General features: G+C 42.6%; 1 protein-coding gene across 1 annotated transcript in view; it reads left to right on the plus strand.

Moving 5' to 3' along the window:
• Nucleotides 1-18,267, plus strand: part of LOC144695384 (protein phosphatase 1 regulatory subunit 1C-like) — a 31,892-nt gene extending 13,625 nt beyond the window's left edge. The window contains exons 3-6 of the mRNA XM_078566278.1: nucleotides 2,376-2,407; nucleotides 4,812-4,875; nucleotides 7,783-7,915; nucleotides 17,213-18,267. Coding sequence (XP_078422404.1) covers nucleotides 2,376-2,407; nucleotides 4,812-4,875; nucleotides 7,783-7,915; nucleotides 17,213-17,216 — 233 coding nt within the window. The 3' untranslated portion in view covers nucleotides 17,217-18,267. The remainder of the gene's footprint in view (nucleotides 1-2,375; nucleotides 2,408-4,811; nucleotides 4,876-7,782; nucleotides 7,916-17,212) is intronic.
• The last annotated feature ends 453 nt before the right edge of the window (nucleotides 18,268-18,720 follow it).

Consider the following 18,720-nt stretch of genomic DNA (forward strand, 5'->3'; position numbering starts at 1 on the left):
GGTCACAAGGCAGGGTGAAAAAAACAGTTAAAAAGGTATACAGGATCCGGGGTTATTTAAGCAGATTACCAACAGCAGCACGCAGGTTATGATAAATCTCCTCAAAACATTGGTTGATCTCAATTTATGGGGATCTGCACATTAAGAAAAAAGTGAAGGCATTAGACATGGTGCAGAAAATATTATGAGCATTTTCTATGGTTCACTTACTTCAGTTACGTGGATACATTGGAGAAACTGAGACCTCTCTCCTTAGAGAAGGGAAGTTGAGAGAATATTTTATAGAAATGTTAAAAATCCTGGGGGGCTGAGGAAGAGGAGATCGGTCTCCCCTGGAAGAACGTTTGAGTATCAGGCGAAAGAGATTTGTGGTGATTAGCAGAATTACCACTGGTGACATGAGGAATAATGTACTTAAAATCGGGAACACATTGCCCAAAAATGGTGTTTGGAGCATCATTCATGGCTTTAAAAAATAAATTGATAAGCACCTGAATAAAGAAACAAACATTTACAAGCTGTCAGGGGTTCATGAATAGCTAAAATATTTTTTAAGAGACCTAGTATGGGCTCAAAGGGCAGAATGGCTGAAATCCTTTTATTATTCTGTGACTCTACCGTCCTAAATAGCAGAAGAAGCAGGATCCAAGGGAACCTTGAAAAGGGAATTGGTTGACTTCTTGAATGGGAAATATGTAAGTTAATGGGGAAATGCAGAGTTCAGATTTGAGCAGCAAATGAATTGTAGACATCTACAAAATGTAAGCTCGTGGTCCCGCATATCCCTCAATCTATCGTTACCATCAAACGGGGGGATCAACCCTTGTTAATGAAAAGTGCAGAAGGGCATGCCAGGAACAGCATCAGGCATACCAAAAACTGAGGTGTCAACCTGGTGAAGCTATAAAACAGGACTAGCTGCGTGCCAAACTGCATACCATGCTGTTTATGCAGTTTGGCACGCAGCTAGTCCTGTTTTATAGCTTCACCAGGTTGACACCTCAGTTTTTGGTATGCCTGATGCTGTTCCTGGCATGCCCTTCTGCACTCTTCATTAACAAGGGTTGATCCCCCCGTTTGATGGTAACGATAGATTGAGGGATATGCGGGACCACGAGCTTACATTTTGTGGATGTCTACAATTCATCTGCTGCTCTTCAATCCAACACAAGTCCTCTACCAGTAACATCTTTGACAGCACCTCTGAGCGGTTACATCATTGGTTAATTCACATATGTGCTATGGCGACAGTAGCGGTTTGAAAGCCGAGTATTCCCTGGCGGGTAATTGACATCCTGACTCTCCAAAATCTGTGCACCATCAAAAAGGCACAAGTCAGGACTGTGATTGGTTAGGCTTCCCTTTCATTGATAGTTGCAGCTACAAGAAACTCGTTGTCACAAAGTGCAGTGCAATGCACATGCTCCCCTCATTGGGACTCAACATTCAGCCCCTCTCCCACTGCCACACAACAGGAAACCTTCTGTAGGAAATAACCTTTCTCTAATAAGATTTCTCACTGAAAAGGGCAAGGGCAGCTAAGTTAGCTCCGAGTCATGCACACAATCCTGGCCTGAATGCATTGTTGAAGAGGTTGGACATTGTGTGAGCATTCTATGGGTGTGAAAAGTGCGTGGTGCTGGAAAGTCTTAAGGATCAGCGTTATGTGTATCAAGGATGATTGAAGGAAGTGGGAGATCAGTTTGGATCAAGACATTTATCGGGAATCATGAGCAGTCTTTTGAAGCACGAGTTAGCTCCCCATCTCAGAGCTGCTTGCCAATGAACAGAATAGGAATTATTACCCTGATTGCATACTAATCCTCTGGCTCACCGGTACTCTTCTGAGTCTACAGTAACCTCCAGACCCCACAGCGACATGTGTCCACAGTAACTGCACTAATCACACAGTAACCCAACTTATCCCATAGTAACACTAGCCTCACAGCAAGCATCTAACCCCACAGTAACCGCTGAACCCACTGTGAACCCCTTACCCAAAATCAGACCCCTTGAACGCAAAGTAAATTTCTGAATCAATAGTAAAACCTTGACCCTACAGTAAAACCTGACCCCACGTTATCCACTGATCTCACAGCATATCCCTCCTCTGTCTCTATTTCTCTCTCACACACACACACTCTTTATCTCTTTCTCCCTATTTGTCTCTGTCGATCTCTATCTCAACAGTTCTCCCTTTCTCTCTCTGTCAATCAATAGACATACAAACATGCACGCACTAAGAACTTTAGACACAGAAATATAAACACCGATGTAAGTAGATAGTGTAAATGGCAGAATGCAAACTTCAGGTTGTAATAAGCTAACTGTAAGAAGTAATGCAGTTATTAATTGATTTTGTTCTTCATTGGCAGATGAAAAGAAAATCACAGTTTGTCAGGTGCAGGTAAGACAATTCAGATCGACAATAACCAAAGGGATGATTCCCGTCTGTGATCAGTCTATGAGTGTGAAACAATCTCTGCAATCACTGGGATCACGAGTTCCTCACTGAGGGTAGAGTGAGGGCATGAAAGATCCAAAGTGTGATGAATCTGTGGATTCCTCACGGTAATCATCGTGTGTGAGTGTATCCCATTATGTTCAGTGTATGAGTGTGAGTTCCTGACCTCGACATGTAAGAATGTGAGTAGCTCACTCTGATGTGCGTGTGTGTGTGCGTGCCTGTATGTGAATACATCACTGTGATCAGTAGCAGAGTGTGATTGTCTCAATGTGATCATAGGAATATAAAGGCATTGACTTAGGATCAAGAGGAGGCCATTCGGCACTTTGAGCTTGTCCAACCATTGCGTAAGGTCATGGCTGACCTGACTGTAGTCTCAGATATATTTTGCACTGTTCCCCTATGACCCGTGAGTCCCTGGTCTATCAAAAATCGGCCTGACATAGCTTTGAACATATGCAATGACCCAGCCTTCTCTGCTTTCCAGGAAGAAGAAAAATTCCACAGACTAACATCCCTCTGAGCGAAAGAAAAAACTTCGCATCATCTCCGAGTTAAAAGGGCGGCCTCATATTTTAAACTCAGTCCCCTAGTTCTTGTCTCCCAACAAGGGGAAATATACTCCCCGTATCCACCCTCTAAAGTTCCGTTAGAATATTATATGTTTCAGGAAGATCTTCCCTCATCCCTCTAAATAGCACTAGGTAAATCCCCGCTCACGAACATACAAACATACGAATCAGGAGCAGGAATAGGCCATTCTGCCCTTTACCCCGCTCCACCATTTAATAAGATCGTGGCTGTTCTGATGTTGGCCTCAAGTCCACTTTCATTCCTATCGCCTTTACCCTTGCCCTGCCTTGTCAATCTGGAAGTTATCTACATTAATCTAAAGAATATTCAATGACCCTCCACCGCTCCCTGGGGAAGAAAATGCATTGAAATCACGACTTTCTAAAAAAAAACTTATCTCCCTGTTGATTTAGAGACCCCTTATTCTGGAAGAGGTTCCCCCAGTTCTTTTCTCTTCCACAAGGGGAAACATCCTTTCAGCATTCACCCTTTCAGGATTCCTCGGAAACTTCTCCATCTCAATAAAATCACCACTCATTCTTCAAAGCTCCAAAGGATACAGACCCAACCTGTCCAAGCATTCCTCACTCGCTTACCGCACCAATCAGTCGCGTGAACCTTCTCTGAACTGTTTCTAACGCATGTATATCCTTGCCTACCCGAAAACGATCATTTTATGCCTACTCTTTGTTTCCTGTTATCCGACTAATCCTCTATATATCTCAATAGGTTACCTAGTGCATCATTAATTTTTATTTTGTACGGTAACCATTTATGTTCCAGCATGTCAAATGTCTTTGCAAAATCTAAGTGCAGAACATCCAAAGATTCCCCTTTGTTCCACATTTCTTCATACGTTAAGCTATTCAGCAGGAGAACGAGTCGAATAAGCCTTCTTTGAACTTCTTCTAAAGCGTATTATATGTTTTCAAATGAGAGGAAAACTGTACACAGTGCTCCAAATGAGTTCTGAACAAGGTTCTGCAGATCTGCCGTAAAACTTGTGCATTTTATGTTCCATTCCCCTTGCATTAAACGCCAAAATACATTTTGTAGTGTGTGTCTGTTGTGTGTGCGGATGTATATGTATGTGTGTGTGTGCGTGTGTGGGTTTGTGTGTGTGCGTTTGTGTCAAGAGCATTCAGCGGTGATAGTGATTTTTTTCCATCTCCATCAGTTTCTAGACTGAACAGAATCACCTTCTTCTATTCAACATTCTAGCTGCCCGAACTTCTCACCTTCCATAGCTTTTCCTACTTCGCTTAGTTTTACATTATGCCAAATACTGCTTAACAGGTTACTGTATAATTCCAATACCCATGTAAGAATAAACATGCTCACGACTATTAGAACAATGTATAGAATTCTGACAATAAATCAAAAAGAAAAATGTAAAATACCCTGACAGCCATGCTCCAGTTGTGGGACATCAAGCGTGACCCCCTCCCATCACTGCATCTTCTTTTATAGGACCAAGCTGCAAATTTTAGCCAGTGATTTGGGCTAATCATAAGGGAAGAGAACATTTTAGGTCATGGCGTTATGTAGATCTGAGTGGATGTGAGCGAATCCCGGTGAATGCCAGAAGTCAACAAGGTCTCCTGATACCCAGTGTGATCTAGAAAACTGATTGGCTAACGCTTCAAATAGAGATCTGATCTGATCAATTCTGGCTGATTGTTCGGCCTGGGAGAGTATAATAATTGCAAGCACAATGTATATGTGCGAATTGGCTTTGCTGAAACTTGATGGTTTGCTGCCTTTCATCCAGGTCTCCAAGGTGGCTCCCCAAAAAGAAAAGCGAAGGAGCTTTCCTATGACTGCAACTGTGGCAGGTATGTAAACAAGTGAATTCAGTTTCGACAGAAAACAACGCTGCCGAAATAGTTACACTTCTAACAGGAGATTCGAATTTGCTTAACACATTATCGCCTCTTGCTCATGGACTGGAAGTAAGAAACAAGTTGCAAGTGATATAAACGGTGTTTCAGGGTGCAAACGGGCTTTGCGTGGAGTGGGGCTTTCGATGATGGGCCATAGTAACGTATGAATAGAATTTGGGGGTAACAGAGTATTTGCTAAGTTTGAGAAAACAAACGGGGTTGGAGGGGTGCATGTGGGTTTTTGATGTTGAGCAGTCCATTTCGTTCTGTTAAGGTGGGTTTTTTTTAGGGGGGGGGCAGGGGACGTTGAAGGGTTTTAGATATGCAAAGCACGTTTCTGTATCCGAAAGGAGCTTGTGGTGCTGCACATGGAGTTTGTGGATCTCTGAAGAGCGTTTGAGAGTTTGTGAAAATAGTTTGTGGCGGTGTGTGAATGTGGTTTTGTAGGAGTGTGGCAAGGGATTGTGCACCTCTGAAGTGCGTTTTTGGGTATGCGAAAGGGGCTTTAAGAGCAAGAAGAGTGTTTCTGTGGCTGTGAAGAGGCTTGTGTGGAGGCATGGCCGTATTTTGGCACATTGAAGCGGATCTGGCGTATCGATGTGTTTGTTGTCTTTAAAGGGCTTTTTGGGGTGTTTCAAAGTGTATTTGTATGTGTATGTGTGTGGATATATCTGTGTGCATGCATGTATGTGTGCGCATAAGTGTCTGTGTGTGCGCATGCACGTGCGTCTGTGTGTGTGTGTGTGAAGGACCTGTTTCTGCGGCCTGTCAATGTGCAGGTATTTATGGTGCTGTGTTGGCGTTTTGTGGTGTGTGAAGGGGTTGCTGAGTATGAAATAGCTTTGTGGGGACATGAATGGGTTTGGGTTTTTTCAAAAGGGATTGTGTGTGCGTGAATTTGATTTGTGAGGATAAAATCATCAGTGGGGTTGAGATGGTGGTGTTTTCAGATGCAGATGCACATTGCGGGTGGAAAGCGTATTTGTGATGCTTGAAGGAGTTTGTTGGGGCGAAGGTAGTTTGTGAAGGGGAAGGGGGTTTGTGAAGGTGAAGGGTGTTTGTGAAGGTGAAGGGCGTTTCTGTGGGTGAAGGGAATTTATGTAGATGAAAGGGGTGTGTGGGGGTGAAGGGGGTTTGTGGGGGTGAAGGATGTTGTGCGGGTGGAGGGGTTGGGGAGTTGAGGGAGGTTTGTGCGGGTGGATGAGTTTTGTGGTGGTGGAGGGGGTCTGTGTTGGTGAAGGATGTTTATGGGGGTGAAGGGGGCTTGGGGGGTGAGGGAGATATATGGTGGCGAAGGGGGCTTGTCGTGGCAAACGAGGTTTGTAGGGGTGAAGGATATTTCTGGGGGTGAAGTAGGTTTCTGGGGGTGAAAAATGTTTGTCGGGATGAAGGGGGGTTGTGATGGTGAAGGGGATTTGTGAGGTTGAGGGGGCTTTGTGAGGGGGAAGGGGATTTTGTGAGGGTGAAGTGGCTTTTATGAAAGTGAAGGCGGTTCCCGATGGTGATGGAGGTTTGGAGGGGTGTGAACTGTTTTTCTGGGTTTTGGAAAAATTTCCAAAGATGTTTGAAAGAGTGTAATATATGTTGGTGAAACTTGATGTTCATTTATCTGTGCTCAGTGTGAGAATACATTTGACAGTGTGAATGTTATGTTCGTAGCGGAACGTGGATGGAATTTGCAGACATGTGAACTGTGTTGGTAGGGTTTTGGTGACGTTGAGAGATTGGGTGTATGGGTTATAAATGGTTTGGAATATGAGCCCAATGGGTGGTGAGCACAGTGAATGAGGTTGTGGGAGCTGGAGGATGTTAGGGCAATTTGTACGAATGGGCTGCTCTAAACAAACGTGTGAGTTTTGAATGTTCAGGATGTTGCAATTTTTGAACAGAAAATAGAAGCTTTGGTTGATTTCGCGGGGTTCAGTGGGTTTACAGGAATATCATGTGTATTGGGGGATTTTGGTAGTTTGAAGAAGTTGGGTGGTATAAATGCATTGGGGATTTTTGAATGCTGTAGATTTTCCAGGGTGTGAATTATGTTCCCGGTATGAGAAATGTTTTGGGGGTCTGAGTATTTGAGGGCGATTGACGGAGTCATTCAGCGTGAATATGTTTGGGGAGTGAATATTTTGATTGTTGCTATGTGTGAGTGCCGGAGGTGTTTTGGTAGTGTTGCGGTATTTGAAGATTTGTTGAGTTGTTGGATGCAAATATCTTTGGAAACCATGATGTTTTGCGGTATTGGACAGTGTGAACGTGAGTTTGGGGATGGGTGGAGTGTGTTTCGGAGAAGTTGGGAGGTTTAGCAGGTTTGGGGGGATTGGGGCTGGGCATATGCCTGGGAGATTTGAATGTTCTGGGTATTGAGCAAAAATGATATGTATCTTGGGGATTGTGGGGCCAAAATGTATTTGGATATTTTGAATGTTATTGAGCATTGAGTATACAGTGAGGGAGCGCCTCTGTACTAAACTGACTGCAATGTTGCGGTAGCACCCGTTCTTCCCAACAATTTAGCACTGAAGGAAAGTACTACCTTCAGTATCAGGGCAATGATGCATTGTTCGCATAGAGCCACTCAGGACTGGCTTGTCAATTGTCAAACTAACCTTACAAGATCCTGAGAATGAGCGGAGAGTGATCATAGTAGTAGGGGCGAGATTTGAATTCAAGTCCTCGAGGTGAAAATAAAGTGCATAATACAGTTTACTGCACGGTTCACTCCCCTCGATCCGTTTGCTTCTAGTTTTTTTCTCTTTTATGCCTACATGAGCACTAATATTGTGATATGGTGCACTGTCGACATGCTTTCCATTGACAAGTTGACTGTGCATTCATGTCCACTCTGTCTTGTTGCAGAAATCCAGGAGTCAGATTCTGGAGATGATATTCCAGAGACTGCAAGCTGCAGTGGGCAGCAGGGAACAGAGTGTCCCCTCAGTGAACATTCTTCGAGCGTACAAAAGATCGAGACTCTGCATGAAGCAAGTAGGTGAGGAAAGCTAATATGAGTCAAGTATTGTCTCTATCTTACCTGCACAATTTTGCACGTAGTGCAGCACACAAAGGACATTCCACAGAGCTTTGCCAGTGCCTTTGTAGTGCACCTCCAGCTTTGTCCAGGTACTGGAAGCAAATCTCCATCATGACGATATGTTTTTTTGATAGCACATCCGTATTCACACGGCTGTGGTTGCACAGCCTTTAAGTTGAAGCAGCTCTTCTTCCAGGAGTCAGTCAGTTCCTAACTCGACACCTTGAGCCTGCTGAGGCACCAGTGTTCCCATGTGTCTTCATATGATGCCTAAAGTCCCGTGCCCAGCAGTGGATATAGTACTACCGTTGATACCATAGGAAAATAAGATCATAGGTAAAAGGCGGAGGAGTAAGAGATTCGGCCCTCGATCATTCTCCGTCAATAAATTAGATCATGCGTGATCTTCTACACCGAAGCATTTCCCTGCACTATCCCCATATCCTGTCTTCTGTGCTGGAACAATTCTACATTCTACTATTATATTGAAGTCCATCGATATTTATCTTGAACATACTCAATGACGGACCCTCCACAATCCCTTGGGCTAGAGAATTCCAAAGGTTTACCACCCTCTGAGTGAAGAAATTTCTGTTGATCTCAGTTCTAAATGTGTTGAGGTAGGAGTCACTGCTCTTGATATCAAGGCAGCATTGGACCGAGGAGCTCCAGCAAAACTAGAACCAATGGGAATCAGGGGGGAAACTCTCCGTTGGTTGGAGTCAAACCTAGCACAAAGGAAAATGGTTGCTGTTGTTGCAGGTCAATCATGTCAGCTCCAGGACATCACCGCAGTAATTCCTTAGGGTAGTATCCTAGACACAACTGTCTTCAGGTGCTCCTTCAATGGCCTTCCTTCTGTCACAAGATCGGAAGTGGGGATGTTCGCTGATTATTACACAATGTTCAGCACCATTTGCAGCGTCTCAGATACTGAAGCAGTCCATGTCCAAATTCAACAAACAAGACCTGAACAATATCCAGGTTTGGGCTGACAAGTGGCAAGTAAAAATCGCGCCACACAAGTGCCAGCCAATGGCCATTTCCAAAAAGAGAGAATTCAACCATATCCCCCTTACATCCAGTGGCATTAACATCACTTAATCCCCCACTATCAACATTTTGGGGGTTACCATTGACCAGAATCTGAGCAGCACTAGCCACATAAATACTGTGGCTACAAGAGGGGTCAGAGGCTAGGAATCCTGCGGCCAATAACTCAGCTCTTGACTCTCCAAAACCTGTCCACCATCAACAAGGCACAAGTCAGGGATGTGATGGAAACTGCCCACTTGCCTGGAGGAGTGCAGCTCCCACAACACTCAAGAAGCTCGACACCATCCAGGATTTGAAAGGCAGCCTTTCCACAAACATTCACTCCCTCCACCCCCTGCACAGTGGCAACAGTTTGTATAAGATGCACTGCAGGAAGTCACCAAGGCTCCCTCGACGGCAGCTTTCACCCTCACGACCGCTACAATGTGGAAGGGCAAGGTTAGTCGATGCATGGGAACACCACCAGCCTGCAAGTCACACATTCCCTGACTTACAAATATATCATAATACCTTCGCTGTCGCTGGATGAAAATCCTGGAACCGCCTCCTTAACAACACCGTGGGTTTACCTACACCACATGGACTACAGCTGTTGAAGAAGGCAGCTCACCTCCAACTTCTCAAGGGCAATTTGCGATGGGAAATAATAGTTGGCCTAGCCAGCGACGCCCACATCCAATGAAGAACACCAATGAAATAAGATGAATAAATCCCCCACTCCCTTATTCTGAGACTGTGTAGCCTGGTTCTAGAATCCTTCCTGCATCTACTCTGTCAAAACCTATAGAATTTCAATAGAAGATCAATACGGGAACTGTGATGCAATGCATTTTGGTAGGAAGAACATGGGCAGACAATATAAAATAAAGGGTGAACTTTTGAAGGGGGTGCAGGAGCAGAAAGACCTGGGTGTATATGTGAATAGATCATTGAAGGTGGCAGGGCAGGTGGAGGGAGCAGTTAATAAAGCATATAGTATCCTGGGCTTTATTAATAGTGGTAATAGTGGTATAGAGTACAAGAGCAAGAAGGTTATGCTGAGTTCATATAAGACACTCGTTGGACCTCAGCTGGAGTATTGTGTACAGTTCTGGGCGCCACACTGTAGGAAGGATGTGAGCACATTGGAGAGAGTGCACAAGAGGTTTACAAGAATGGTTCCAGGGATGGGGAACTTCAGCTATGGGGATAGATTGGAGAGGTTGGGACTGCTCTCCTTGAAGAGGAGAAGGCTGAGAGGAGATTTGATAGAGATGTTCAAAATCATGAGGGGGCGGTACAGGGTAGATAAGGAGAAACTGTTCCAAATCCTAAATGAATTGAGAACGAGAGGGCACAGATTTAAAGTGATTTGCAAAAGAAGCAAATGTGACGTGAGGAAAAAAAAATAACTTCTCCACAAAGTGAGTGGTTCGGGTCTAGAATGCATTGCCTAGATGTGTGGTGGAGACAGGTTCAATCGAGACATTCAGGATGATATTAGATGGTTATTTAAATGGAAATGATGTGCCGGGGTACGGAGAAAAAGCAGGGCACTGGCACTAGTCATGATGCTCATTTGGATAGCCTGTGCAGACACGATGGGCCGAAAGGCCTCCTACTGTGGAGTTAAAATTCTATGATTCTGTGATTTTTATGTGGTTCAATGTGATCACTTCACATAGTTCTGAACTCTAGAGAATACAAGGTAAATTTGCCTCAACCTCTCCTCGTAGGAATATTCCACCATCCCATGCCTCAGTCCCGTGAACGTTCGTGCCACTCTCTCTGTTCCAAGTAAATCATACCAACACTTAAGAAACGAGAACTGTAAGAAACACTGAAGACTCTGTCTTACCAAGGCTCTAAAAAAATTCACCAGAACATCTTTGCTCCTGTATTCAATCCTTGCAGCAAAGGCCAACATACCATTCATCTTCCTAAATCCTTACAGCACCTGTATGCTATTTTTCCGTGAATCGTGAACAAGTTCATCCTGTTCCATTTGGTTATCTACAGTTTTCAACCTCTTATTATTGATAAAAAGTATACTCCTCATTTCTGTTTTTTCTACCAAAGTGGATAACTCCACATTTTTCATAGTATAGTCCATGGGCCATATTTGACCTACTCACTTATTCTGTCCAAATCCCATTAAAAATCTTCACATTCTACTCACAACTCACATTCCCACTTAGGTTTGCATCATCAGCAAACTTGGAGATATCACATTTTGTGCCCAAATCCAAATCATTGGTATAAATTGGGAATAACTGGGGCCCAAGCACTGACCTTGCGTCAGCCAATGAGTCACAGTCTGATAACCTGAGAATTTTCCATTTATTTCCACTCTCTTTTTTCTCTTCGTTAATGAGTTCTCAATACATATTACCCCCCGATCCCGTGCCCACCAATTTTCTTCACCAAGCTGCTGTATGGGGCTTTACTGACTGCCTTCTGAAAATTCAAAAACATTACACCAACTGATTCTCCTTATATATTCTACTAGTTACCCTCAGGAAATTCCAACGGGTTTTTAAAACCTTGTCGATTCTCCCACACACTGCAATTATATTCTAACTGTTTATTTGTCACGGCCTTTGGAATCAATTGCACCATTTTTCCCTACTGCTGATCTCAGGATTACAGGTCTTAATTTGCCCATTTGTCTCTCCCTGCTTTATTAAACAGTGGGATTACCTTTGACACCTTTGAATCTTCAAAGAACCATTCCGGAATCTATGAAATCTAGCAAGATGAGTACCAATGCGTACAACATTGCTTCAGTCACCTCTTTCAAATATTTGAGATGTGGATCATCAGGCACAGGGGATGTTTCTTTCCCATTAACTTCTCCAGTGCTACGTCTTTACCAATATTAATTGATTTCAGTTCCTCATTTCCGCAAGTCACTTGGTTCTCCATTACATCTGGGAGTATTTTTTGCATTTCCCTCTGTGAAGATAGACACAAAGAATTTCTTTAGCATATTTCCAATTTCCTTATTCCCCATTAGAATTTATCCTGTCTCTGAATGTAATGCCCCGCATTTTCTTTGCTAACCTTTGCCTTTTTACATTCTAAGATTACAAGAGAAACTTTTATACTCCATTTATATGTTTCTTGCTAGTGTACTCTAATGTTCTATCTTCTGTTCCATTAATCATTCCTTGCTCTTCCTTTAATGAGTTATAAGAAGATCCCAAAGCTCAGGCCTTTTACTTTTTAGGCAACTGTACAAGCCTCTTCCTTCGATTTAAGACAATCTTTAACTTATCTTGTTAGCCACTGATGGATATTTTTTCTTGCTTTCTTTGTGTGTGTGTTTCCCAAAGGAATGTTTACTTGCCACAAACCATACATTAATTGCTTAGATGTTAGTTGTTGCCTGTCTACCCTCAAAAATGTGAATGCAGTTTCCTTTATTTAGATATAAAAACCCTAGTTTCGTATAGGACTAAATAACCTCCAAACTTCAGAGAATATTTTATCATTTCATAGTCACTCTTCCCTAAAGGCTCTTTTACAAGGAGATTGGTAATTAGCCCTTTTCTATTGCACAATACGAGATCTGAGGTAGCTAATTTCTCTGTTCGCCCCTCAACAGATTGCTCTAGAAACCAGTCCAATACATTCCAGAAATTCGCCCTCAACAACATTCGTCCTAAATATGTTTACCGAGTCTATATGTATATTGAAGTCCCCTGTGATTACTCGATTACACTGGTTACATTACCACTACTTTTTGGTGAGCTGTAAATGACTCCAACCAATGCTTGCTGCCACTTGTTGTTTCTTACCTCCACACAAACTGATTCAACATTTTGATCCCAAACTAAGATCCTCTGACACTAATGTACTCAACTCATCATTTATTAACAATGCCACACCACCTCTTCTTTCCATTTTGTCTCTTTTAATAAGTGTGAACCCTTGAACATTCAGTTCCCAGCCTTCAGCCATGTCTCCCTAAGAGCAATTAGATCATAACCGTGTACATATATTCGTGCCATCAGTTCATCTACCTTTCAGTAAATGCTATGCGCATTCAAATAGAATGCCGTTAGTTTTGCCTTTTTAAAAAATGTTTTGACTCTAGGAATTCAGAGAGGCGAGGGACAAAGCTGATATTAGTGGGGAGGAAAATATTAAGTGAAACTGGAAGACAGTGGAATCAAAGTTTGGCATCAAGTAGACCCCCTCTGGTTCTCACCGCCCTTTCGAAGCATTAGCAGTTGTCCCAGTGCGGATATTCGTCCCAGTCCCGCTAAGGCGTGTGAGGCTTCTAACAAGCACTACCCACCCCAGAACTGGACCAAAGCCTGGAAATCTAAAGCCCTCCAGACTGACCCCCTCGTACTTTTCATTTTGTCCGCCGCACTATGTGTACCTTTTCAATTCAAAGTTAAGGTAGCTACTTACTTGTACAGCATCTCCTTCCTCACTGCACCGAATTCTCTCACTCACCAAATTTCCAAGGTCAAACTCTGCGTCTAACTGCACTCAATTACAGGCGTTTTCTTCGTGATTTCTCACTTCATGCACTCAGCAAGGCCACTTATATTTACAGTAGCTCAGTAGCTGAAAATATACAGAAAGGAGTAAGCACTGGCGGGGGGAGGGTGGGGGTACTGCTAGGAAATAGAGTTCAAACTAGCTAATAAATGATTAACTGCAGCTGCCTCTCGTAGTTGGTTCTTGTTAATCGCTGACAAATACTGAAAGGAATGTTATTTAACAGTAAATTTTAGTTAAATTCTAAACCCCAAACTTGAATATATTTTAGATAGAGATTAACTCTTTAAATTAACACTTAAATTCAAGCACTCATCAAATTCCCAGCTCATTCTCTGAGTAGCTGCACTCAGTGAGAAGTTGTTCTGTTCATGCTTGCTTACATTTGCCAAAACAATGCTTTATAACTTCTTTGATTTTGAAACCTAAGTCCCTTTTTTGATAGCCTAGATAGTGTATATTTAATTAATGATTCTCTCAGCCTGCCCTGCAATTTAGAAAGCGTTGAGCTCAAGTGTACCCATGTCCCCCTGCTCCTCTACCCCCTTTAGAAATTCCAACTTTAATTCATATTGTTTCCCTGCGTTCTTGCAACCGAATTGAATCAGTTACCTCTGCTCTGCATTAAATTTCATCTGCACTTTTCTGCCTATTCCGCCAACTGTCTACACTATCCGCCACTTTCCTACTCCCCATATATTGATTCCCTCTCTAGTGATACCTCTTTGCTATTCACTGCTCTGCTGCTCTGCTTTCTACTGTTCCCTGCATGCCACACATCACCCTACTGCTCCATCACTGCTGCTGCCCCCTCTATTTCTGAGCAAATCTGTCCACCCTGTCTCTAAGGGGGGTGTTTGCAAACCATGACAACGTGCGTGTGTCCATAGAATCTGTGACTGTGCCAGTGGTCGTGGACTATGTCACTGCGTGGACGCCCATAGACCTGGACACTGCATGACTGTCTGTAGACTTATCAATATGTGTTTATCTAAAGAACCTGTCATTCAGCGTGTGTCTGTAGAACCTCTCATTCTGTGTGCGCCTGTAATACGAATTAGCGCGCCAGTCCACCTTGAATGTATGTTATGACTCTCATTCCCAAAGTTCTTCAAATCTCGGTATTCTTCATGAACTCCTCTTCTATTAGAACTTGGCCTCACCCCAGCAGTATACAACCAACCATGGGTACCGTCTTCACAAAAAATGGCGCACATCCGCAGAGAACCTCCTAAACTCTGCTTACTATGGTCTGGATGGCACAGATCCAACAGTTTTATCTTCAAGTAACAGAAGCAGCTGTAGCGCTGGTATATTTCCATGTTCTCATGTTATGAATCTTTCCTCCGTTTTCTTCATCCTACCTGCACATCACCACTGGGATCTTCAACAACATCTCCTGAGTTTGGAGGCTTGGATGTCTCTGTGCTATTTTTCATATGGTTCTGGTTTCCCCAGAAGTTTAGGTTTGCAAATGTTGTTTCAGTCTTCATTTCCTTCGAAACTTTGAAGGTCAGTTTCCTTTCTCAGTTTCCCTTTTTAGTTAACACTTTCAAACAAGGTTTGGCTAAAAAATATCGACCTTGAAACTAGCAATTCCATCACAAGAACCTGTCACTGCATGTCTGTCCCTAAACCCTGTCAATATGTGACTATGTGTGGACAATTACAGTGAGTGCCTGCAGACGCCTTCACTGTCAGAGTGGCTATAGAGCCTATCACTTTCTGAATGTCAGAAGAAACTGTCACTGTATCTGTCTATATCACTTACACTGTGTCAGTGCCTGTGAACGCTGTAACGTTGTCTCAGATTCCTGTCGAATTTTTCACCCAGTATGTATTTGGGCAGTCATTGCTCGAGGGGTTGCTAAACAGTATCATTCTGCAAGTGCCTGTAATCCATGTCACAGCTTTTATATCTGTATACCGTATCGTTGTGCGCCTCTGAAGGACCTGAAACTGTGAATATCTGTAGAATCTATCATTATGTGTGAATCTGTACGTCTCATCACTGTGTGAGTATCTGCAGACTCTATCACTGCCTCGGTTCTATTAAACCCTTCCAATTTGATTGAATCGGTAGATCCCATCAACGTGTGCTCGCCTGTAGATCCTGTAAAGGCCCAGGGGCACGTATACTCTGTAAGTGTATGAGTCTTAGACCATGTTACGGTGAGAGCGTCTGTAAACACGACATGTGTTATTCTGTAGAATGTGTCAATATAATAGTCTGCGTAGACCCCGTCACTGTGTGAGTTGTTCTAGACGATGCCTGAAGACCTAGTCAATTTCTGAGTATCTGTGTCCCTGTGAATGTATGAGTCTGCCTGGACCCTGTTACTGTGTGAGTGCCTGTTGCACGTCTGTGTGTGCCTGTAGACCCTATCACTGTTTGAGCCCCTGCAGACCCCATCACTTTGTGACTGTTTCGAGATTCTGTCACTGTGAGTGTCTGCCTGTGGGAGCCGTTAGAGCCTGTCACTGTGTGATGTATGTGGGCCATATTGCTGCATTTGTTTCGTTCATCCCTATGTGAGTCTGTGCAGAAACTGTCACTATGTGTATAAGTCTGTGGAACCTTTCATGATGTGCGTCCCTGCCAATGTGTGATGGCCTCAGTTCCAGTCACTCTGTATGCCTGCAAACCCAGTAACTATGTCTCTGCCTGAATGTATGTGGACTCTGTCACCTCATGAGTGCCTTTAAGTTTGTCATGGCGTGTAAGCCTTTTGACACTATCCCAGTGAGGTGTATTTAAAGCCTGTTACTTTCTCTGATTGATTAGGCTCTGTCACTATGTTAGTTTCTGCAGATGTTAACATTTTTGAAGGTCTCTATTCCCTATAACTGTTTCAATGTCTGTACATCCTGATACAGGGCATTTCTGTAGAACATGTCACTCTTTGACTCTGCACCCTGCCACTTGTGAATCTCTGGATGCACAGTAATTATGTTGGAGTCTCTGGACATTGCCAACGCCCGAATAGCTACAATTAATGCAAAATTCTGTGTGTGCCAGAGAACTCAAATAAAAACAAAAAGTGCTGAAAAAAAAACGCAACAGGCCTGAGAGCATCTGTGAAGATAGAAACATGAATAACGTTTCCAGCCTGATATGACTCTTCATCGGAAACCGAATATTTCAGCTCTAATTATATTTGTGTTGTGAGTGGAAGATAAATACGGACATTTTCAGTTACTGGAGTTACTGGAGCTGATCACCAGCTTTTTTGTGGTTTGCCAGAAAAAATATATTTGACATCAGGGTGAGAATTTACTCTCCATGTTGATTGATCAGACTCAATAGAGAATAATTGAACTGTTCATGCCCTAAAGACAACACTGCAACAGGGTAACAGTACACTCCCCACACTCATAACCCAGCGGGTAGACCATCTTCAGATATTTACTTTTACTACAAGATAAAGGGGCATCTGAGTAATCGGGAACCAGAGGATTTGGTTAACCTGAGAATGTTTGTCCTTATCGGGGATTAACAGTTTCTTCGCATTATACATGTTCCAATGAATTCCTTTCCTAGATTTACCACTGAGTTCCCTGTACACTAACAAACATTTCATTCCATTATTTTTTGAAGTATTTGAGGTATGAACATTTCATGCTTCCATTACGGATTCAAATCGCTATGCGACATTATTATTGGGACAGCCTTGAGGTAAACATTTTGCTTTCTGTTGCTTGCAGTTAACTTGATGACGATTGTGATCCGCCCCGAAGAAAGTGTGGTCTCTCCAAATGTATCACTGGCTATCTGGTAGCCACGGCAGCGGCGGATCTAATGGTGGTTATAAACTGTGATGTATTACAGAGGATTAAGAACATGTATTTTCCAATCAGTTTCCTGTTTCACACTTTTGTGGGCATTTAATATTTGTTTAATATGCAGTGGAATGCTCTGTCTGGTTACTGCCGCCTTCATTTTGATTGCATTATTGTGCCAGCTAGAAGCGACAGTCCAAGAGAGCTCCGAGAAAGCAGCGGCTATCATTGTCACTGCATGTTTGTGGGGAGCTTTCTCAGGAACATCGCTTTTACTGTTTAAATGAAGTAGTGTTACAGTTGACAACATGTCCTTGTATTGTCTTACCTCAGTAGTTTGACAGTGTTATAAACACTATATTAGCAATCCATTTAATTATATTTTTCAAAGTTCTGATAGTCAGGCATGTTATAGTGACATACAACGTCTTCAGGGGACTCTGGAGAAACATTTATTATCAAAATGATCCAAAAATGTATAATGAGACGAAATCCATGGTTTTTCTTTTCACTATCTCAGACAATTTCATCGTATTGTTGATGGCGTATGTTTCCATTCGGTAAATTGGCCAGCGAGAAGCTTTTATTACAATATTTTGTTGAGCAAGTTGGGTTCATGCTGCAGCTTCTCAGTTTCTGCTAAATACTTATATTATGGCCTGACGCATAAAAGAAAATCAAAGAGAACAGCTGAAGAAAAGAGCGAAACATGTGTTCATTCATAAAGGGAATTCATGCCAACAACATATAATGATCATTCATTTGGAGCAGGAAACATCTTTGGGCAAGTAAGGGAAATGGGCCGTCTGGCTATCTGTAACACATTTGTATAATGATCTATGATGACTATAACATAGCACATAAATTATTATGTAAATGGAATGGCATAACATGAAATATTCCGATGACAATTTCACTGTTGGATTTCTGGATTTGCGGCTACCAACCGGAATAAATCTAATTTCCGATGAACGAGTGATAACAACAAATCGCCTAGCCTGCATACTTAGAACACTGTCAGGAAAGATTACTTTAATAAGTACGTCAATTCAAGGTTGGATTAATACATAGCATAAGTTTTATTTTTCAAGCATAAACTCGTGATTAAAAGAGGTAAAATTGCAGGACCGAAGGGATTCTTCAAAAAAAGATGCTGATATGAATCTAATTAGATAATTATTTTGGCATCGCGAGAACTTTTAGTGGCTTCCCAGTCATAGATTTTCCTGGTATGGGCACACATTTGATTTCCCTTGTCTATGCGAAAGATACTGGACTACGTGAATAGAGCCTCAATTCCCCCTGTGTGACCTTTTCAACTGGATCATCCTGTAATACAAAGTTATTCCTCATATTAATTGATATTTGGCTTGCATCCCTCTTCTTAGATTCTGACCCCTCCTTTACAAACTCGTTATTGCGACACGGTCTGA

Source organism: Cetorhinus maximus, chromosome 21 (genome assembly GCF_964194155.1).
Source record: "Cetorhinus maximus chromosome 21, sCetMax3.hap1.1, whole genome shotgun sequence".
Classification (NCBI taxonomy): Eukaryota; Metazoa; Chordata; class Chondrichthyes; order Lamniformes; family Cetorhinidae; genus Cetorhinus; species Cetorhinus maximus.